The 23,796-nt window shown below is 44.3% G+C and overlaps 1 protein-coding gene across 1 annotated transcript; it reads left to right on the forward strand.

Annotated features, from left to right (window-relative positions):
* The first annotated feature begins 19,665 nt into the window (after positions 1–19,665).
* HTR5A (5-hydroxytryptamine receptor 5A) lies at positions 19,666–21,676 on the forward strand. The gene is made up of 2 exons (XM_030232447.2): positions 19,666–20,403; positions 21,344–21,676. Exons 1-2 carry the CDS (start codon positions 19,666–19,668, stop codon positions 21,674–21,676), a joined length of 1,071 nt encoding a protein of 356 aa, XP_030088307.1.
* Positions 21,677–23,796: the final 2,120 nt, after the last annotated feature.

The raw sequence follows: 23,796 nt of genomic DNA on the forward strand, positions 1-23,796 counted from the left end.
CGGAGCTCCCCCCGCGCGGGATGCAATGGACTCGCCCCGAACGACAGAGGCGGGCAGCGGGGATACCCGGCCCCGCCCATTGGCGGGGGGAGGGAAAGCAACCGCCCCTGGCCACGCCCCTCGGGTCGCCCAAGCCGCGCCCCTCAGGCCCCGCCCATCGGCCCCGCCGTGAGGGGACGCGGGCGATGGCGGCGGGCTGGGTCAGGTGCCTGCGGCAGGCGGTAGTTGTGGTGTGTATTCCAACACCCAGCTCTTCAGTGAGCGTACTGACTGCTCCCGAAATCATTCCATACAACTGCTAAGGTGGGAAAAGACCTATAGGCCATGGAGCCCCACCGAAATAAAGTATTTTCCCTCAGAAACTGCAAAGCATTCATCTACATTGATAGTGAAGTGTTCCCACCTAGGGGGGGATGTATCTTAACTAACTATTTTAAATAACAGAAAACAATAATTATCACTTCCTATAAGTTAGAGTCAACAGAAAAAAACGAGCACTTTCAGAGCCTGCTTCATGTTTTATATTTTAAACATCGCTGCATTGACAAGGAAGTTTAAAATGGAAATATTAGATAATATAACTGTATCTATATAATAAGCACTCTGCTTTCCAAAGGAGTTTTGAACCTCCTCATAATACTTTGATGTGGACAATGGTTCCCTCCCATACTTAGAGCAATGTTAAGAGATGGCATTGCAAAACTTAGTGAAATAAAAACACAGGGCATCTACTGTTTCCCTCCTGCCTGCAAGGCCTGCCTCACTTTCCCTGGAGAAAACTATTTTTCTTACCTGTCTTATTCTTGAAACTATGGTAGAAACTATAAATTGGTTTACAAGTAATTTATTTACTTTTACTGGATAAAATTTTACTGGGTAAAGGCTTCACCCAGGTCCCCTGGATCTCCACATGACATCGTCTCCTTTCTACTCCAATAATGTAAGAAATACCCAACCTATCACCTGTTCTTTTTCCACTCCAGAAAGGACATTAGGTTGAAATTTTTACTATTTTGCCCACCCCCCCAATGAAATTTACTTTTTAAAGTGAAAATCAAACTAAAAAGTCCTTAACTTTTATATGGTGCACTGTTTTGTTGTAGGGCAAGAAAAAAAAAGTAGAAATAACCATCTGCTTTTAAATCCATTTAGCCCTTTCTTTCAACAATTCATATTATCATCTCACTTTCTATCTTTTCTCATAATCCTTGTTCAGGGTAATTTTCTTCTGTGTCATGTATGTCTTGGGCTGTCTTTGAAAAGACTTCTCTGAGCTCTGCTTTCCTTTATAGCCACTCTCCAGGCTGCCATGTCCACTCTTTGCTTTCTTAGTTCCATAATTTTCATTCTTTCCAACTCCATCTTTGATCCATTTTGACTTCTTCACACTAAACTGAACTACTTTCACCAAAATCTTCCTTCACCTGCAGCAAAATACATTTTGTATTCTTCTTGGTCTATCAGATTTGATTAACACCACTGCTTCCTGAGCTTCCTTTCCTGTTGGATTTCATTGCCTCTGTAATCACCTGCATCTTTCAGCACTGGTAATTTTCACTTCTTTTCTTTGATAAATACAGCTATCTCTCAGGTTTCTATCCCACATTCTTCTCTGAGTTCTTTCCTCTTCCTGATGCCATTCATTACTTAGATTCATCTTTCTCAGTGTGATCACTGAGAAATTGCCCTTTCCCACAGGAATACCTTCCATTTATTTAAGTCCCTACACTATCACATATTCCAGCTCCACACAAAGAAAACCAAAGTTTTGTCCTCCAAGGGTTTGTCCTCTTGATTTCCCTTCTCTGCCTATTTTTTTAGATTATTTTGATTTTTTTCCAGAGTCACATAATTTTTGGTTCTTTGTACAACTCCAAGATTACAAGTATTTCAAAACAGGAGTTATGCTAATACTGGTAAAAAACACAATGCAAACAACCTGCAAACATTTTCCATTATATTGCTCCTTCCCAAACTTTCATCTGGAGTTGCAGCTATTGCATCTTGGATCTCCCATTTGTTCAGCTAGTCAAATCAAAAGAATATGAGACAAATTTGCTATTTTAAATCACGACAATTTTTAAATTCTATAGAAATATAAGGTCAGAATACTGTATCAAATCATTGAAATTCACTGCAAATTCAATTTTTTACAAATAAAAAGTACCCATTCATAAGAGTAATTGTAATTATTCTTAAGGGTAAATCGTTGTTTTAACTAATTATGATAAAAATCCAAGAATAAAGTGTAGTTCATCCACGGTATGGAAGTGTAATGAAATGTGAAAAAAGAGAAAGGTTAAGAATTACCTATAATAGGTTTACCAGAAGAAAACTGTTTTATAAATTTGGTCCTGTATAGCAAAAAGAAAGTTGTTGTTGCCCTGACCTGGGATGTGGGACATGGACTTTTGGGTCTGTCCTTCTCTTCCTGAATGGAGTAAAAGTAGCTTTGCTGAGGAACAAGGTAGGGATAGCCATGGGATGCTTAAATCCTCTGGATGTTCTTTAACCACAAGCTTTCTATAGAAAAGGGAGGAATGAAACCATCCCACCCACCCTCCCCCAAATGAAGCAGCTCCTGGACAAAGCCCCAGGAAAAAGCAGGTGAAAGCAGGAGGACTTGGAAAATCCTGCCCAACTGGAGCAGATGCCAGACAGGTGACCAGCTGTGCAGCACAGCCAGAACAGTGGAGTTTCCATTATGTGCCATGAAACAAGGCACAGCAACAACTCTACACAAAACCTGCCTGGCAGCACTTTAAACAGTTCTAATGGCCCCAGTAAGAAATTTTCTAGACTCACTACTGGATTGCACAGAGATGTTGTTGTATTATCAGCAGTGCTACTAATCTTCTCACACAGAAATAGCTTTCTTTATTCAAAATTTTTTTGTCTTCAAAATGACCACTTCCAGAAGAAAAGACCTCTCCCATGAGTCAAGTTTTTCCCTTTAAGTACCTTCTAAATAAGCAGTGGAATTAAATTAATGACTGTATTTTTTACTTCTTTATGAATTTCATGAGTTACCTGTCAAGATTTTTTTTTAATTCTAGTAATTAGACTATTTCTAACAAAAAGGAATAGTTCCAGTTTTACATCATGTGTGTGATCTTGTTTCCAGACCATAAGAGCAGAAAACAAGATGGGAAAAGTGTGGTTTTTAACAAGAAAAAATGTTACTGAAGAAGAAAAATATTCCCTGGATTTACCAGAAATAAGTTCTAGCTTCTGCTCACATGTCAGCAGACAGAAATAAGTCAAATCAGTGGGCTGGTCTCACTGCCCAGGTGTAGAGCAAAGTGCTTGCCTGTACTTAGCCTCAAATGCATTTGTCAGGTTATGAGGTAAAGCTCATCTGCATGAGCTGAGTGACAAAGTGACAATGGAAGGAGGGGGAGCCCAGCTCCTCTGCAAGCCCATCCCAGGAGCCATCAGCCCACCAAAGGTCCATCTCTGCAATCCAGAGGAGCACAGGGCAGACAGGTGGTACCAAAGCAAGGTACCACACAGGGCCCCAAAATGTCCCCAGAGGGAGAGCAGGGTAAGGCCAGTGCTGTCCCTGTTTCTGGGTGTGCTCTGAGCTGATGTGACCCTGGCCATGTACAGCTGTATGGCATCACCAGAGTCCACAACCATGTGAACAGTACATTATCTGTGCCAGAAACACTCCTCTGATCTCTTAACTACAAGAGCTCTGTACAGAGAACTTCATGAGCATGTTTCCAGAAGAACTATCATCTAAATTTTGTACTGGGTGTTGCCTGCACGAGGTGAAAGCCCACCAAGCTGACAAGATTTGAGCCTGCTTACATAAATGCCTTATTTGTGTGCATAAATGATTATATGAAAAATTCATATGCACCTACAGTATCATATTTAGGTGTAATTGCTTGTGAAAAAACAACAGCTTGGTTTTTTTTTATCTTGTAGTTAATTAAATTTGAAGCTTAAATTAAATTGTATATTTGTTTTTCTCCTGTGAGCAGAAGGCTTTCTGAGTCCTTTGTTAATAATACATACTTGTTTGGTAGCAGCTGGCTCTCTAGATGTTACTTTTCCAACAAAATATATCTTCTCAAAGTACCCAGTGTTTTACAGAAGCTGATGTTAGTTTCAGTGTGCCTGGAAAGTTGTTGAAAACCCCAAAAGGCATGCTGCCTGCATAATCTCCATTCCCATTTCCTAACGTGAATAAGATCTGCTTTTTAATCAGAATCAAAATGTGCAAAACAGGTACACAGAGGGCTTTGTTTTGGCTTGAGCTGTCTATGCATTTTTCCTCCTTCCTTCAGTGGGACTGCTTGCAATGGCAAATATGATTTATAATTAAAAACTTTCTTATTATCTGTACAGCAACACTGAATCCTAAAAGGCTCCCTTGGAACTGGTAGTTTCATTTTCGATTCTCTTCTAATTCCAGAACTGCACTGAGAATCCCTTGTCATTTGCTTGACAGTTTTCTTTTTTAATATAATAGTTACAATTTCTTTTTTTTTTTTTTTTTTTTTTGCAAGTGCCAAGCAGCAAGTTCTACCTTTACTATAACTGAGCATAAGGGAGCAGGGGGGGGAAATGTTTTGATTAGCACATCTTAATGTAAGGATATTTTTTGTCAGAAGTGAGACATAGTGGTAAAAGAGGGGATTTACTCCTTTGTATTACCTGCTAAGGAATGTGAAAGGTTCCTTCACCTTTACAAATAAACTCTTTCTATCTTTCCCTCAGATTGCCAATAACCGCCTCTATATAAATTACATATAATTAGTACATGTAATTACATACATACTTACACATACATATATATATGTATATATATATATACATAAAGCATTATAACACTGTCTTAATGAGTTTTAGACCTGATTGTATTGCACCAGGAAAAAAGAATGCAAGTCTTTCCAGTGATTTGGGAAAGAACAAATAATTTGCCACAAATAAAATGTGATACTATAATTTATAGACTCCATTCTTTGCACTTCAAGAGAAGTCCTTGCTTCTGCTCCAACTAAGGTACCTACCAATTTCTGTGCATTTTCTGAGTTTAAAAAAAAAAGTGTTGGTGAAATATGGTGGGTAAATATCCCTGTAGCCCTTCTTTGTAGCTTGTCAAGATTAACATCATTCACAGGCCTTCCATTGGGGTAAACTAGTATCAGCAAAACGATAGAGAATGAAAATTTTCCTTTGAGCCTGGGCTTTCATTCATGCAGGCTTGAAAAAAGCTAATGAAACACAAAGTAACCAAAATGATTTTTTCTAGAAATGAGCAGATTTGGCATTATTTGTGCCAAATCCTTTTTTTGTTATTCAAATAACACTTGTATTTATTTTTACATTATTAATGCATAAATGCAGAAAAAGGCAACTAAAGTTGGTGGCATTGTAGAGCATATTACAGAACAGTGTGAAGAGTGAGCCTGGGTACTGCTCTGAGATGATCTCCAGGATTCATTTATGGCTTTGTGCTTCTGAGTAAAGTGAAAACCTTAAATCTGTGCTGATAAAACATTGACATCCCATCTCTCTCTTTCTGTATGCTGCCCAGATAGTTAAATATTCCCTTTACTCATCCAGAAGGAGGAATGGCCAGAAGACCCTTGCCTGAGGATGCATCACCGTGCTCACACAGAAGCTCCAGTGTCTCGGGGGTGACCTGTGCTGATCCTTCTGGGAAGAGCCTGTTAAAAGTGGCTGGTTTTACTCAGGTTCTCCTGACTCAGTTAACCCAGTGCTGGCTGGGAGCAGGCAGTGACTCAGGGTTCCTCTTTTGGAGCAGAGACAGAGGGCAGCAGCTCCACCAGCCCACCTGTGCCACCAGGGAAATTCATATGTAGCCATAGGGTCTTAGTGCTAAAACCAATTGAAAAATTGCTGACATATTTTCACAGCAACTGCATCATCTTCAGAGCAGTTCCTCCAATTACTGAGTGTAAGGCCAGAAGGCCACTTAGATGAACCTTCCATATGGAGCACTGGGAGCAGAATTGATCATTCCATTGTTTGTCCCTAAAAGCAGCCCCAGCCTGGGAGCACATTTTTGCTTTATGGCCTTCCCAAATGCTGAAGCTTAGAGAAGCATTTTCAGCATGGCTGAAAGACAGGTGCCTGCACATCTTTAAATGCAGACACAAGTAGACAAATTATCTGCCTGTGATAGAGCATAAGCAGAGAAGCTGAATTTATTTGTCACGTGCTTGTGGCTGCAGTTTTGGGAAGCTCTCAGTGCTTAGACATGGATGTGACTGCACTATGCAGACAACTGGTTATTACTGCTGGATTGAAATCCCACTTTCCTTTTCTGTAGAAGGAACCTGATTTCTATTTCTCATGAATTTTCAAATGAAATGAAGAACTTAAACTGACATTCTTGAAAAATATGTTCTGACAGCATTCTTATAGCAGTCTCGAGGCCAGGAGAAAGCAGTAGGTTTTCCAGTCAGTTTTCCTTACAATTTTCCCTTAAATTTCACCCCAAATACTCCTTCTCTGAGGTAAGGTAATATTGAGTTCTAATCTGAAGACATCAAGAGATGAATCCACTGCTGCTTTTAACTGATCAATCTTAACAGGACCTCAGAGCCACCTTAATTAATTACAGACGTTGGGATTCAGACAAACTGGTGTCACTGTCAGTACTTTCTCATTCAAGCCTAAACTGAGGACAAATGCAGGTAAACTGCTTGTACTCTTAGGCCAGTTCTGTCTCTAATCCTCTTCTTTGGCTTACAGGAAGCTTTCAGGGAAATAAGGGGTCTCTAAGCCTCCAAATGTTTTGGTTAGTTGAAAGATACTCTCTGTGGTATGCTAGAGCTCCCTCAATAGGAGCAGATAGATCTCTGAACCAGGAAAGCCTACAATCCATTTATGTCCCCAGGTCTAACTCCTCAGGGAACTGGCTGAGGCCAAGGAAGGTTTAAGTTCACAGTGTGACTCCTTCAAGTGTCTGGTAAGGTCTTTCACCTCTACCATATCCCTGATACCTCTACAGCCCAGTCAGATGTGGTTAAAAATGCCCAAGAATTGGGAAAGCAGGACAAGTGCCATAGAACACACAAGAAACTGTGATCACATTGAACCCCTTCAAGACACCAGGCTACAAACAAGTGCTTTCTCTTTATTTTGGCCTATTACAGCCAAACTTGTTACTTCCCCTGTTTGCTTAAAGGACCATCCTCCTCCTCAAAGGCCCACCCTCCTTCATCACTGGGGCTTCTACCACATTCATGTCAATGTTGGTCATTTTTAATCTTTGACACTGTGGCAGATACTCACAGCTATCTGCTTAATCTTTGAAAAAGCCACCAAAAGGTCTCTGGGTTTATTTAGAGCTGGCTCTATTCCTTACAATTCTCAGTGCTGCAAATGGAAGAAGAAATCGTGGCACGAGACAGCAAGCTCCAAAGCTGTAATGGTCTTCCTTCAGGGAGTCAATTACATTTGCTGCTTGCCTTATGGCACACATAGGTGATTACTGTGTGAGGGCCAGGGTGCATTTGTTTAATGTATCCTTGAACTCTTATTACATTTTCCACTCATCTTGCTAGAGCCTTATCTTCAATTACACTCCTTTCCATGTGCCCCAAGCTGTTATTTCTTATAAGACCAACCTGACCCTCTTGTATCCAAAATGTCACTGAATTAAATCAAATTTTTCTACTTTTCAACTTGAACAGTTATCTCTCGATGCACATAACAAACAGATAATGAGATCAGCATTTTATTAGACACAGTGGAGCTCACTGATGTTTAACTATTAGGCAGAACCATTTTGCTGCTCAGTTACAATTACATTATTTTTTCTCTGTGGCTGGATAGCTGTCAATTGATTGAATTCATTCTAAATGTGTAGTGTAGTATTTTTTCTAACGTTGTCTGCATTCAGAGAACTGGATACATTTCTACACTTTTTTCCTAAAAGGAAATGTATCCCCCTCCTAAAAGGGAGGGTGTAGTTACATTTCTCTACAGTCTAATCTTTTTGCCTTCAAATTTTGTGAAAATTTTCCCCTGCTTTGCCTTTGAGTCAGGGATACTTCAAAATCCCATTCTTAGCTTTAAGCATATCCTCAAACTCTGCTCGTTTGGATAGGACTAAAGCACATACTTGAAATGAAACACTCATTAATCAGGATGGGTTTCTGAAATAAGTCCAGCTTAAAAAGGATCCACTGGCCACATTCCAAAGGCTGACATGCCCACCTCAAGCTGTAGTGCCCTGCACATCCTGTGCTGTATAGTACATGCTCATAATTTATGATTCACACAGTGCTCATAATGATGAAATAACAGCATCAAAGTGGGATCTAATCAATGCAAATATTTAGGTCCATCACAGACCACAAGATGATCTGCTCTCACAGAAGGGCCCAGCTTCCACATGACTCTCCTGCATGCTGGGAGCCAACTCACAGAGTCATAAATAATCCAGTTGGTAAATATCAGAAGGTTACATTGCCTCTCTGGTTCTGTGTGCTGACCCCTGCTCTGGCTCAGTGCAAAGAAAGGAAGAGAGACATGCAGAGAGCTGGGTCTAACCCTCTTTGCATTTTAAGCTGACAAGAACAGAAGGATATATGTCATCATTTACTGTATCTAAATTTGTGGAGGGTAATTTCTCATAATAGGCTGCCTTGATTGCTTACTGAACATACCTTGGAGAGTGGTCTTGCTTTTGTACAGCAAAAGCATGTCTCTCTTCACTTGAAATGATAAAGGATATAAGAGGAGTATTATTATTCAGCTAAAGAAAAGAAAGCTTGTTTCAGATAGGGATGTCTTTCTGAGATTACTAAGCAGTCCACAGGATTTAGATAGCTACATTTTAGACATCTCAGTTTAATATAGAAAAAAAATCTTATTACATTTCAGAATAATAATTCTGAAATGTAATAAGATTCATCTAGAGAATCATCTAGAGGGAGAGATTCATCTAGAGCCATAGATTGCTTCAAAAAATCTATTTCCTCACCTATTTCACTGACATTCACAGAAAGCAGCTGCCATAAACTTTTATAATAAATGCTCAGCATATGGATGGCTGACTCTGTTTGTACAGCCTCAGCCTGTACAGTAAACCTCACTCTGCAGAACAGTCCAGCTGGTTGTTTTTTGGTAATTGTTTGCAAGATGCACCCTTAGGAAGCTGCTGTTGCTCTCCATGGCCTGTGGTGCTCTTTTGTAACACTTGCCATTAATCTGCGGCTGTAATGTGGTGTTTAATGGGGCAGGTGTTTCACTGGGAACATGCTCACGCAGGAGCTGCTGGGATTACCTGGGACAAGGACACCAGGATTTATGGTTTCTTACAGTCACAGCTGTCATAAAAACAGAAAAGCTCCTTGAAATGAAGAACAGGCACTGTGGAGAGACCATTTGTCTTGGTGCAACTCAAGTCCAGGACTCCATTTGCAGCCTCCCATCAAGATGTGGCTGTACTGCAGAAGGGAAGATGGCAGGAGAAGGACTGAGCACCCACAGCCAGACTGGCTGGAGTGATATCAGACCTGGAGGGATTGGAAGGACATGTCTGTGTGGGCAGCTCTGCAAGACTGGGACTACTCCTAGGAGTCAAAATAAGGGACAGGAGATGTCATATGTGTGAGTGTTGAATAGAAGGCTTTAAAACATAAAAATGTTGGTGGGGTTTGGGGTTTTATTCCATTGAATTCTTGGTTGTGGTTATGCAGTTGTATTTCTACCCATAGCCAAGTCAGTTGCTAGTGGTGATGTAGTAAAAACTGCTTATATTATCTACTCTAGTGCTCAGGAAAACAGAGAAGAATGGAGAGACAGGACAATACAGTGAAGATACTGAAATGTGGAGAGGAGGAAGGACTCTGAGAGTCAGCTCAGAAAGTTCTGAAGTTGTATCAGGTCAGATGACAAGTCCTTTCAAAAACCACTGATTCCTTTATTTCCAAAATGAGATTCAGATTTGTCCTGGATTGCCAGCAAATTGTATTCTATTTGCCATCTGTATGGCAGTTGTCTTCTGTTCAGTGGGCAGTTTTCCTTATCTCTTCCACATCCCATCCTCCCTCCTGGGACATCTGCTGATAACAGTCAGTTGAATGTCACTGCATGGCTGATAAGAACTGCAGCATCCCACTGGGAGATGTGAGCCCAGAGGGAGGAGCCAAGGATTCCTACCTGGATACAATCTGGAGATTCTGGAACACCAGCACAGCTTCTCCACTGGATTTCCCAGAGGAACAGTTGCCTCTTCCACTGGATCTGCAGAGGAAGACTACACCCTTTTCTACTCTACCCTTTTCTCCACCAGAACCACCCCTGACACTGCAGGAGGGCTGCAGCCACAATTCCAATTGGACTGCTATCAACACCCTGACCAACAGGGTGTCAGGTTGTGTTCTGACTCTGTCAGTGTTGTTTTAGTTTACTGCATTGTTTATTTTATCTTTTTATTTTCTTCCCTAATAAAAAACTGTTATTCCTGCTCCCATATTTTTGCCTGAGAGCCCCCCTAATTTCAAATTTATAACAATTCAGAGGTAGGGGTTTTACAATTTTTTCCATTTTAGGGGAGGCTCCTGCCTTCTTTAGCAGACACCTGTCTTTCCAAACTAAGACAAGATTTTGACTCCATAAAGCCACCTACTGTGCAGATGACTTTAAGGAACACACCCCATTAAGTATGCTCCTATCAGACCCTGAATAATTCAGTAGTGTCAACATGGAAGATTTTTTACTAAATTTACACCAAAATCCTGACAAAATCGGGAAAAAAAAAGCTTCAGTTAAAATCTGAAAGCAGAAAATAACCAGAGAAGAGTTGGAAAACTTAACTACAAAAAATGAGCTTACAGGAGCTACCAGCTGACCAAGTCCAAGCAGGTCCCTTGCCTCAGTTCTGTCTCTGCAGGGACAAGAATGACATCATCCATTGGATCTGCCTGGAGGCACCCAAAGAAAGGGAGGGGATGGCTCTGAAAGGAAAGCAGAAGCTCACTGGTGGCAGATGCCAGCAGCCAGGTGGCTTCACCATGTGACAAGGCACAGGAGGGCACACAGCTGTACCCCAAGGTGGCCCAGAGATGCTGGCCTCAGCCCCTCCTGCTGGATAGGGTTTCCCACCAGCAGCTCTTGTGTGAGCATGTTCCCAGTGCCACACATCATGTCCCCAAAGTGGGAGCTGAGCATGAAGCACAGGGAGATGCAGCAGCTCACACACCCCTGGGCCACCACCTCCAAGCTACAGTCTACCAACCTTGACTCACAGATCAGCAGCCAGAAGAAAAATCTGCTGTTTTAATAAAATGCAGTCCTAGACAAGTAAGAAAGGTCTGGCAACATTTTGCTGTTATAGCAGTGAATACTGATTGTTAAAAATAATGATGCTACTAATAAAAAACCTTGTGAAAAATAGAGAGACATTTAGACACATTTATACAACCCCTTCCATCCCCAGAGTTCAGAAAATTTTATAGCAGTAGAAAGTAGATTGCTTGATCAGGTGCTTGCTGTGGTAGAAGGGACCAAAACAACGTATTTCTAACATGATACTGTCAAATGCTACAAGAGAAATGATGTTTGGGGACCATTAAAATGGTTGTCTTTGTTCAAATAGCTGGGAAAGTTTGCTGTCATGCCCATGATGCAGGGGCAAGCTTTTTATCAGCCTGAAGAAGACATCTGCAAGTACTTTTCTTGCAAAGACATGGGAGCAGTCTCATTTTAACTGCAGACAGAAAGTGTGTGGTCACAACCTGCCATTTGACTTTTTCAAGCTTGTAAATCATTCCTCTCATTTGTATGAACCTCTCACTCAGCCACAACACAGATATGAAATACAAATAAGCAAAATTACACAGCTTTCTTATCTTCTCTAATGACCTGCCATGTTGTATGGCTTGAAAATACTGGGAATTTACCTCACTTAAATTAAGACCCGTTCTGCTGACCTGGGCAGGCTGGGGCAGGGAAACATTCAGCTACACTGAATAATCAGGGGGAAGAAAGTATTCCAGAGCTGGAAGGAAGCATAATATGGAATATGAGACACTGAGATGGTACCTTAGCTGAGAAAGCTGTACAACTGTGCCAATGCTTCCTTTGGCAGGTTGGGATGTGGCTGTGGCTATTCAGAAATCTCCAGGGAAGAAGGCAGCAAGCAAAGGCCCATAAGGAAATCAGGCTGTTGGAGTGGGAGAAAAGACATCCCTTGAGGATGGCATCAGTGATTTAATTTTTGCACCTATTACCAACTAATTACAATAACAAAACTAGTCCTGGATGTTAAAGTGAGAGGAGGCACTCCAGCCAATGGAAGTGGGCTGCCCAATGGGCATGGAAACACACTGACAAGGAGTCAAAGGGAATGTAATGGGGATGAAAGTAGGTATAGGAAAAAAAGTTGAAGAACTTCTGGCTCAGAAAACTGTTGAGAGTGATTTATATTCTTAATGTGGTAAACAGATCCTAAAACATTTTGCCTCTTAGCTCGAAAGAATATTTCTAGACTATGGATGGACTTATGTAAATAAAGGTTCAGAAACCTGCCACCTGCAAGGCAGCAGAAAGGTAACCTGGAAAACACCAAACAAAAAAACTCCTGTTCATCCTCACGCTGTAACAGCCTTCCCTATAGCTTCACACCTATGCAAATTATCTGTCACAATGCATAAAGCTCAAGATAAACAAAGCTCTTCCACAACTTGGCATATGGAAAAAGGGTCTGAACTAAAATGGTAATTGAGTTTTAGAGACCCATCCATTTGCTGTCATCGTGCCATCTGTCTCCCTGGCAGAATCCTGACAGCTTGCATTGGCAGCTTTGATTGCCAAAGCTCATGTATTAAGTTAGATTTACCTAGTCTTCCCACGCACAGTTTCTTATTTTTCTATGGCCCTGCTATTCTAGATGATTCACAGAACTGCAGGATACCCTGTACTCCCAGAAGCATAATATATTTTGGTATTTTTAAACCTTTCTCTTTTTTAAATCAGAAATGTGGATAATTTTCTGTTGTGGTTTGTAAGCCACCTGAAGACACCAAGTCCACCAGAGTCAAGAGGGAGACTTACTTCTCAGGGACTGACCATGGGTAACAGAGATCCCAGGTGCTGCTGTATGTATGTGTGAAGTATTTCTACCACCAGAGTAATAAATGAAAACTGCAGATGCCATATGAGGGCAGGACCCCCCGAGGCAGGCTCCAAGTTATTGCATTACTGTCATAACTGCTCACTGCAAAGCACCTTTGACTAAAAGACAGTATGATGCCTAGCATAGCTCTGCTGACTCCCCTGAAATTACACAGATGATTAATGTTGCCCCTTAAGGTATGAAAGAAGAGATAAAATTATTTACATTTAATTTCTTTACCCAGAATGGAACTTTTAACTGTGGCAGTGAATGATGTGGGAGTTGTCCTCAGACTTTATTGAGTTACATTCCAGCTGGCCCTGTGACCATGAGCATGTTTCCTCACTATGCAAGGACAAAGGGTTTAATTCCAGCAGGAGTTGATTCATGCTGGGCAGAAGACAGATAAGCACTCCTGGCAGTCCATTTACTGAGACATACACAGCAGTACAAGGTACCAGAGTCCATCCTGCCTGTAGGCCAAAGGAATTGTGGCCACATTCAAAAGACACAAGCACTGAGACTCCACTGACTTTACACAGAGAGGACCATGCTCTAGGCAAGGCAAGAGGCTGCTCAGTTGAACAGCTTTTGTTCTTGTTCTGCTTTGTTCCTGTTGCAGAATTAAACAACACCTTAGTTATGTCACTGAAATCATTGTCCTGGTTTTGACTCGACACAGTAATTTTCTTTTTAGTAGCTGGTACAGGGCTGTGTTTTGAATTTAGGATGAGAATGTTGGTAACACACTGATGTTTTAGTTGTTGCTAAGCAGTGCTTACCCTAAGTCAAGGAGTTTTCAGCTTCCTGTGCTCTGCCATCAAACAAGTGCACAAGGAGCTGGGAGGGAGCATGGCCAGGACAGCTGACCCCAACTGGCCAGAGGGACATTCCACACCACAGAACATTGTGCCCACTATATAGACTGGGGGGAGGGGGCTGAGGGCACGGATTGCTGCTCAGGGCTGGGCTGGGCATCCATCAGCAGGTGTTGAGCAATTTTGTTGAGCATTCCATGTGTCTCCTGGATTTCATTCCCCTCTTCCTCTCTTTTTTTATTAGTACTAGCATTAGTATCATTATTATTGTTGTTTCAATTATTAAACTGCTCTTATTTCAATCCATGAGGTCCACTTTTTTTTTTCCTCAGTTCTCCTCCTCACTTGGGAGGGAAGCAAGTGGCTTTAAGGGATGACAGTCATTCAGGTGGTGGCTTCCTAAAGGAAAGCTTACATACCCTAAACTGGATTAGACCTGCCTGAGGAATAGTTTTCCAGTCATACAAATAAAAAGCCAACAGGATTTCAACTCATTGTTTTCATTTCTTTCCCAAGACAGAAAGACTTCTCAAAGTTCTTCACAAGCAGCCAAACCAAGAGAACCCAAACAGGTAAACAGTCACTCAGTGGGACATTGTGGGGATGGGGGGCACTCAGATCCCCCTTGTTCTTGCTCCAAGGTACTCCCACAATCCCACTGAGTCTCCTAGTAACACACAACAGGATTAATCTCTGCTTCTCAGTCAGAGAATTGTTCCACTTAAAGTAAGTAATTACATGTTACTGGGAGAGAAGGTGACTCCAACTGTGGACCTTGGCTGGCATGTGAGAAAACCTCAAGTCCAAGCTCCAGTAAATATGTGATTATTAACCAGCTACAGCACCAGAAACCTGAGAGAGGGCTACCCAGAGCAGCCAGCTGCTTGGCTGTGGAAATGCTTACAAGAGCTGTGAAGCATCATGATCCCAAAGCTCATAGCCTGAGCTTTGATGCTTTGAACCTTGGTTGCCTTGGTTGGAACTAGACAATCTTTAATGTCCCTTCCAACCCAAACCATTCTATGAGTCTATGCTCTTGGTTTCAGAAGACTAGAGTGACATCAGAGCTGAGGATGGGCTCTGAGGGCATGAGAGCAACCTCACAGTCTGTGCATTCTCACTGTGGTCATGTTTGACCCTTTTGCAACAGGAGAGGAGTGGGTGGCCTGCAAGGGCGTTCAAAAAGCATGGCTGGATGTGGTGTGAAGCAGGACTGAGGCTGGCTGAAAGTTAAATGAAATTCAAGTGATGACTACCTGAGGTTTAGAAATTGCTGTGACAGGATGCACACTTACTGAGCAGTCTGGCTGGCAACTGAGCACAGCTTTCAGTAGTGCTGTATACACACAGTGAGAATATGTGTTCCTTTAATCCTTGTATAACCTAGCAGCTCCACCTACCCTGGAGACTGAAATTCTCATTGATTCATTGAGCATGCCCAGCAAAAACTGCTGAGCCTTCTCTCCCTTTCCTGCCAGTTTTAAGGACAGAGGTTCAAAAGATCTCCATAGAGATGAAATAAACATAAATCCATTCACCCTTTGCCCAGGAGCAGCTAATACTTGGATGTGCATTTAGGCAGTAGCACAGATTATATTGTGAATTCCCTCCTAACTTCCAACCATCTGATACATATTTTGAATAGGAAGGTACCTCCAGTAAATGGCATTTAGTAGCAAGCATAATTTAATGTCTTTACTGGAGTGGATGCTGCTATGCCCTGTCACTTAATTCCTCTAGCTCCATCAGCAAAGATGTGAGATAATCCTGACTTTGTAACATAGATCTTTTTCTCAGAGACTTTCACAGATGTGATCATTCCACAAGCATTATCCACTCACTAAGGATCTTGGCCTTCTGCTCGCTTAATATCAACAGTTCTGAGAAAATCAATGGTTTTACTAATCTGTGTAAAGTAATCAGCATTTTGTCCTTAAAAACAACAATATTTAGACATCTCCAGAATCTGGTGCATTCAGCCAACACACCTAAAGAATGCAGGATCAGAATTGTGGAATGATGCAGGTTGGAAGGGACCTCTAGAGATCACCTGGTCCAACCCCCACTGAAGAGGGGATAACTCCAAAGTCAGATCAGGTCATTCACAGTGATGTCCAGCTGAATATTGAAAATTGCTAAGGTTGGAGATTTCACAGCCACTTTAACTGATTTCAGACCACTCTCCAGGTGAATATTTATTTCTTAATTTCTAATTGGAATGTAGAATCATAGGATGGTTTAGGCAGAAAGGAACCTGAGACATCATCTAGTTCCAACCCCTCTGCCACAGGCAGGGACACTTTCCACTAGACAAGAGCCCCATCCAACCTGTCCCTGAACACTTTCAGGCATGGGCCATCCACAACTTCTGTGAGCAACCTGTTCCAGTGACTCACTACCCTCACAGGAATGAATTCCTTCCAATTTAATGCTAGCCTAATCCAATTTAAACCTACCCTCCATCACCCTAATGCTCTTACCTCTTGTTCTATCATTCCATGCCCTTTTAAAAAGTCCCTCTCCAGCTCTCTTGCTCTCTCTTCAGTACCTTTAGGTACTGAAAGGTGCCATATGGCCTCCCCAGAGCCTTCTCTTCTCTAGGCTGAACAACCCAAACTCTCTCAGCCTGTCTTCACAGCAGAGGTGCTCCAGTGCCTGGATCATCTTCATGACCCTCGTCTGGACTCCTCCAACAGCTCCATGTCCTTCTCACACTGGAGGCCCCAGAGCTGGATGCAGCACTGCAGGTGGAGCAGAGAGGCAGAATCCCCTCCCTCCAGCTGCTGGTCACACTGCCTGTGGTACAGCCAGGACACAGGTGGCTTTCTGGGCTGCCTGTGCACATTGCCAGCTCGTGCTGAGCTCCTCATCAACCAACACACCAAGTCAGCAGCTGCTTTTGTGACTCTCACTCGCTGCATCCCCTCCAATCTCTGTGCACCTCAAAGGAGAGTTTGCTTTTACCCTTTCTATGCCCACCCCTGAGGTAAGTGGAGGCAGCAGTAAGATTTTCCCCTTAAACATCTCTTTTTAGGAGTGATAAACTCAGTTCTTTTTGTCTTTACACATCATACATGAGTCTGCTCATCACCTTGATTACCTTTGACTGGACTTCTCCCAGTGAGGAACCCCAAACAGGACATAAAATTCCAAGGTTTGTTGGATAAAGGGAAATGGTTATAACCCAAACCTGATGGACACAATCTTGCTCATACAGACCAGGATGCTCCTGCTCCAGGATGCGTCCAAGAGACTCATCAGGTCCTCCTGTCAATAAGGTTGTCTGCCTAATCAGTCCCCAGCCTGGACTCTTGTATAGGTCTATTCCATCCCAGGAGCAGACCCTTGCATTTCCGTATACATATATAGAAACACACACACATATATACATATATATATATATGTATTTGTCTACATTCTGTACTTCCCTTCACTTCTCAACTGACCCATTCAGCTCCAGCATCTGCCAATATATATATTTTTTAAAGTTGAGTAAGTAAAATAATGAAAGTATTAATGATTTTTCATGAGAACCTCATCTAGTTTTACTTGTTTAGATTTAATACATTTTATTTTCATTTCCCTTTAAATGTAATTTTTGTCTGTTTTTTCCTGAAACAAAAAATAATAATCTATTTTCAGGAGCACATATTTTACAATTTTTGGTTGATTCTATTAATTCTGGGTCATAGGTTTTTCCTGGGAAGAGCCCACACACCAAAAAGCTCTCAGCCTTGGAGCTGCTAAGTGTTTTGATCAATATAATGACAATCAATGATACTTTGCACCTTACAAACCAGGAATTTTAAATCAAGAGGCTTTATGAAAGGCTGCAAACCCTATCTGTCCTTTCAGTTCTAAGTAAAAAAACCTACTCATTCCAAAATTGTCAGCATTCTTGTATAGGAAAGATAAAATAATAATTTCTCCCCCCAAAAGATGGCAGTTTATTTCCAAAAGGATGATATAGTCTCTAAGGCTGCATTTGTTCCAGTGCTACAATAAGATCCCTGGTTCTGAAAATGGGTAGCATGGCACTGAATGAATTCATATGGGGAAGATCCCATCCCACCAAAACCAGGTCCTGGACCTGTTTTGGATATGCTGCTTTGCATTTCCCTTGGTAGCACGGAGGAACAAGCGGCAGCAATGGAAAACATCTTGTTCATTACCCTTTGTTATTGTTACTTGCTGTTTTCATTAAAAATTCCAGAGAGATTCAGGAGAGGCAGAAGGAAGCTCCAGTTTGGCTTTACCCTCTGTATACCACGAGCATGGAATGCATGGAGTACTCCCTGAACATCTCTGTTTGTGTCTCCTCCCCAACCCTCTCTCACTCAAACCGCAGTTCACCAGCAAATGTCATTGTCACCTGATCTTAACACAGCTGCCCTTCTTTCCTTCCTTCCTTCCCTCTCCCCCAAGAGATGAAAACTGCAAGCCCCATGTTAGTGCCTGCCAGCTTCTCACCTCACATGTCTGACCCAAAAGCTCTTTGGATCTGTATCCCAGGACTGTCTGGAGAAGAAGAGTGGAGACACAAGCACTGCCCTGCCTGGATGCCATCCAAGGCTTGTGGGCTGGAGCTGGCTGGCATCCCTGCACAGAGCTGGGGCACAGGGAATCCTGCTCGGTGGGGTTAGATTCTGACTTCTACTAGGAAGCCCAGAATCCCACTACTCATCACAATTAGTGTACTAAAAGCCATAGGAAATCCTCAAGCATTTCGTTAATACCTAATGTTATTACATAGACAATTAATAAGAGCAGTCAAGTGAATTATTATCTCTAATAAAAGCCCCAACAATTGCTAACAAGTTAGGAAATGCCAGCACAGAAGTTCTCAAAGAAATAGTCCCCTGCCACATTGCCCCTACGCAGAATAACCAGGGTTACTAACAGGTTTCCTGGGTGAAGACTGTAGCCTATCTGGGAGAAAGGAAATTCCCGCGGCACCTCACTAACACATTTTTAGAGGAGCCCAGGGACAATTTCACAGGGATGCTAACTTTCTGCGGCTGGCACGGAATACGCCCGGAGGGGGCGACGCCACCCAGAGACAAAGCCGGGGCTGATTCCGGCACGGTGCGGGCAGCGGGAAGCAGGCAGGGGATGGGCAGCGGGCAGGGCAAGGACAGCGGGCAGCGGGCTGCGGCAGGGGCCGGGCAGGGGAGGCACGTACCGGGCAGGGACAGCCGGCTGGGGCAGGGACCGGCAGCTCTGCCCTCCCGCTCGGCCCGGGGCCGGTTCCGACCCGCGCACGGACATGACTAAGCAGCACCTCTCCCTCCGCGGCCGCTCCCGCCGGGGCTGCCCGCCCCGCACCCGCGCACGGCGCGGACTCACCTGCCCGCCCCGGCCCCGCCAGCCCGCGGCGCGGCTCCTCCGCAGGGGCCGCCCGAGGCTCCTCCGCCCCGCTCCAGCCGCTCCGCCGTCGCCAGCGCCGCCCCGCAGCCGCCCCGCTCCAGCCGCGCACCCCCCGCGCCCGCGGAGCCGCCGCCTCTCGCCGCCGGGGCGGGCCGGGGGCTGCCGTCAGCCGCGGCTGACGCAGGGCTCTTCCTGCCGGGGATGAAGCCCCCGGCGGCCGCCAGCCGGGAGCCCCCGCGCCCGGCGGCGCTCGGGGCGGCCGGGGACCCCCCGCGCCCGCGGTAGGGCGGCGCTTCCCCCGCTCCCGGCGCGGGCAGCGCCTCCCGCCGCCGCCGCGCCCGCCGCAGCTCGGAGGAGCCCCGCAGCCCCGGCATGGAGCGCCCGCTCAACCTCAGCTGCCTCGCCGATACGACGCCGGACAGCGGCAACAGGAGCGGGTCCTCCGCCGGCCCCGAGGGCGGCCAGGCCCATCTCTCCGTCTTCAGCGTGTTGGTTCTCACCCTGTTGGCCATGCTGGTGGTGGCCACGTTCCTCTGGAACGGGCTGGTCCTGGCCACCATCCTCCGCGTGCGCAGTTTCCACAGGGTGCCCCACAACCTGGTGGCCTCCATGGCCGTCTCTGACGTGATGGTGGCAGCCCTCGTCATGCCCCTCAGCTTGGTGCACGAGTTGTCCGGGCGGCGGTGGCGGCTGGGCAGGTCGCTCTGCCAGGTGTGGATCTCCTTCGATGTGCTGTGCTGCACTGCCAGCATCTGGAATGTCACGGCCATTGCCCTCGACCGCTACTGGTCCATCACCCGACACCTGGAGTACACGCTCCGCACTCGGCGCCGCATCTCCAACATCATGATTGCTCTCACCTGGGCGCTCTCCGCCTTCATCTCTCTGGCCCCGCTGCTCTTTGGCTGGGGAGAGACTTACTCACAGGACAGTGAAGTGTGCCAAGTCAGCCAGGAGCCTTCCTACACCATCTTCTCTACCTTTGGGGCTTTCTACCTGCCCCTCTGCGTGGTGCTCTTTGTGTACTGGAAGATCTACAGGGCTGCCAAGTTTCGAATCGGATCTCGCAAGAGCAACTCCATCACCCCCATGACACCAGAAGCACTGGAGGTAGGTCAGCTTGGTTGTGTCTTGCTCGGGTCAAGCACTGGCAGCAGGCAAAGCCTTTGTAGAAGTGGGGGAAACTTAAACCAAAAGTGTGCAAGTGAAGAGTGATCCACCAAAGCCCTGTGGATCCTGGAGGCTTCCAAGGGAAAGCTGCAAAGCTTGCAAACCCACTCTGTTGGCTCCTTCCCCAGCTGTGAGCACTCAAGGTGTAGCTGAAACAACTTTGGGACATACTGTGAGCCTGAGCTCCACGTGGGCGAGCGGTGACTCACGGATGTCCCCCCATGGAATGCTGAATCAGTGCTCGCCAGCATGAGTAAGGGGTCACCGTCCCTCCCCTGGGGAGGCAAGGGGACAGTGGATGGATGGGCAGCTGTGTCTGGTGGGGACGAGACCCTGGCAACAAGCTGGGGCTTTGGGGACACTGTGAATTTACCCAGACAGAAAGTACTTGTGCAGAATGTCCTTGGAAATCTTTCCTAATCATGACTGCATCGTGTCAGTTCATCCCAGGCACGGTGACTCTGCACTGTAAAGATTTCTTGCCGGGAGGAAGCAAATGTGTGCTAATTTTCTTTCCTCTCCTACCAAGAACTCTTAAACTCAATGGGTTTAGAGGAAGTAAGCAGACTTCTGTGCATGGCATGTGGGTGTGTGCCTGTTCTGCTGATCAGATTGTAAGTGGGGAAGTAATCTCATTGTGCTACATTGTGAGTAACCCCACATACCCTCGGTACTCTCTCTAGTTCCTAATCTCACTTAAATAGTCTCCATCACCCAGAAGAGGTTGTACAGCCACCTTGCCCTCAGTTAGAGTGTGACCTGCGTGGCCTGTGTTTCCCCTGGAACCCTGGCCCTTGCTTGCACTGTTGGGCTCTGTACCTGCCGTGTGGGATCACCTGGCTGAGGTACATATGGTGCAATTTGTGTTTGTGTTTGGCAGGTGAAAGAAGCTGCCCAGCAGCCACAGACGGTCTTCACTGTCCGTCACGCCACTGTGACGTTCCAGACGGACGGAGACACGTGGAGAGAGCAGAAGGAAAAGAAAGCTGCACTCATGGTGGGCATCCTTATTGGGGTCTTCGTGCTCTGCTGGATCCCCTTCTTCATTACAGAGCTCATCAACCCACTCTGCTCATGTGACATCCCACCCGTTTGGAAGAGCATTTTTCTATGGCTGGGCTATTCAAATTCCTTTTTTAATCCACTCATCTACACTGCTTTCAACAAAAACTACAACAATGCTTTCAGGAACCTAATCTTTAGGCAGCAGTGAGCAGAAAAAGCTTTCCTGCTGCCCCAGGAAGCTGATTTTAAGTGTCATTGATTGTGACCAAATTCCTGAGGAAGTTCAAAGCCACAGATACTGAGGTGATGGTAAAAATGCATCACCATGGGTTGTATGTCCCAGACATCACCATGGGTTGTATGTATGTCCCATGCATCACCATGGGTTGTATGTATGTCCCATGCATCACCATGGGTTGTATGTCCCAGACAGAGTCCCAGTCCCTAGGCAGGCTCTCCATCCCAGCCTCTTAGCTGCTGTTTTTCCTGCAAGTAGCATGTAAGGGCTTCTCCTGCTAGCAGCCTGGCATCCTTGCTCCAGTGCCCTGCTGTGTTCCTCCTGCCTCCCCAGTGATGCTCTGCTTGGAGGCACCAAAGGTGCAGAGGAGTCCGCTGGCAAAGAAACCTTGGTTTGGCCCCTGCTGATATCCCCCAGCATTAATTACCTTTGTCCCATGTGCAGAGCTGGGACCCTATAACATCAGGAGGTTTTGTGATTACATATGAGAGTACATATTTTATGGCTTGGCTGTAAACATGGTTTCTCTTGTCTTTCACTGGTAAAGACTGCAAAGTGTTTGTTTTTTTGAGAAATAAAACTCCTGGTAAGGGTCAAGCACAGACTACAAGTACCAAGCTTTTCCTCACATACTTTGGGAAGAACAAATTGTTTCTGTTTGCTTTTGGATTCTGTGTAGCAGGATTTTTTTTTTTAACAAACTTTTTGTGGAAGCTTAAATGCATGATGTACTCTGGAATGAGAGAGAATGCATGGGAAACTCACCTCTCATTCCCCAACTGCTACATGTGAGCATCTGCCTCAGACCTTTATGTTTGGAAATACCAGCTGTAAATGCTAATCTTCCTGCCTGTTGTTTCCCATTTTAAAACGTTAATGTATTTTGAGCAGCTGTGGGCAGATTTCCTGTAGTTTCAGGGGATGCAAGGGGTGTATTTCAAGTTGCCTTTCAATGAGGAGTTCTGTTTTACTATATCTGAATACAATCCAGAACTTGAAACCAAAGCAAAAACCCCACTTTGTTTCCATGAGCACTGGGTTGCAAGCAAGGGCTGGTGATATTTCTTTCTGGAAGCATTATCAAACCATGGAGCTTTTCTCCTGCAAGGACCAGGCTTGAATATCTATTTTTTTGCCCACCTGTCCTTCTCTGCCCGCCCCTCTAAGGCTCCATCCCACATGGTTGTTGCTGCTCTGTTGCCTCCTGGCCCTTCCAAGTTGCCAACTTAATTGTAATAGATGGCATTTCACTCCTAGAATTAGGGTTACACACTTTATACTGCCCTACTGAAGGACTGACAGTCTGCAGATAAGGAAAGCATTAGTTTTAACTTGGTTCTGGGACAGCCTCTGAAATCAGACCACAATTAAAATGGTGGAAAAAATACAGGATGGAAATCTGAACAACCTGATTTCATGTCAGATATCTCAAGAAGAGATAAAAGGGAAAGATGTCAATAAAAGGTCTCTGGGGTTGGGAAATATTAATTTCTATCTGTAGTAGATTGTGAGACATCAGATGTTAAAATTGTCACTGGTCCTTCAAACCAGACAAAAATCCTGGCAGAGCTGGCAATAAAAGCCCTTTTTCTTTTGCTGTCTCTGGTGGAAATGGAAACAGAGGTAAAGGTACTATTAAAGTGTTGCAGCCCTTTCAGGACCAGTTAGACAAACATCCATCAGCACTGAAATGGATATTGTTGATCCTGCCTTTTGGCAAGAAGAGAAATAGGATAGCCCTTGACATCTTCCTTAACACCATCTTATAAAAGTCTGTTAGAAATATTGGGTAAAACTCTGCCCTCATTGGAAGCAAAGGAGAATTTTTTCAGTGAATCAGATTTTTATGTGGCATGTCTTGTCTTGTAAAAACATATTTTTAATGTTAATTAATTCAAGGAGAAGATGGGTGGGATGGGAGTAATCTTCTAACTCCCATGAAAGAGGCTCTGACCTGCCCCCTAACTGTGGGCCAATCTTTCCAACTAGTAAAGAGCATTTTCTTTCTTTGTTACATATATTAAAATAATATTGGTGACATCTCTGATGTATCAAAAATTGTAATAAACTCTTAAACTGCTTTTTTTTAA

This window comes from Serinus canaria, chromosome 2 (genome assembly GCF_022539315.1).
Source record: "Serinus canaria isolate serCan28SL12 chromosome 2, serCan2020, whole genome shotgun sequence".
NCBI lineage: Eukaryota > Metazoa > Chordata > Aves > Passeriformes > Fringillidae > Serinus > Serinus canaria.

Bases quoted from the DNA above. Each gene is read 5' to 3' on its own strand.
- HTR5A (XM_030232447.2), top strand. From the start codon at position 19,666: ATGGAGCGCCCGCTCAACCTCAGCTGCCTCGCCGATACGACGCCGGAC. The intron at 20,404-21,343 runs GTAGGTCAGCTT...TGTGTTTGGCAG, and splicing joins TGACACCAGAAGCACTGGAG to GTGAAAGAAGCTGCCCAGCA.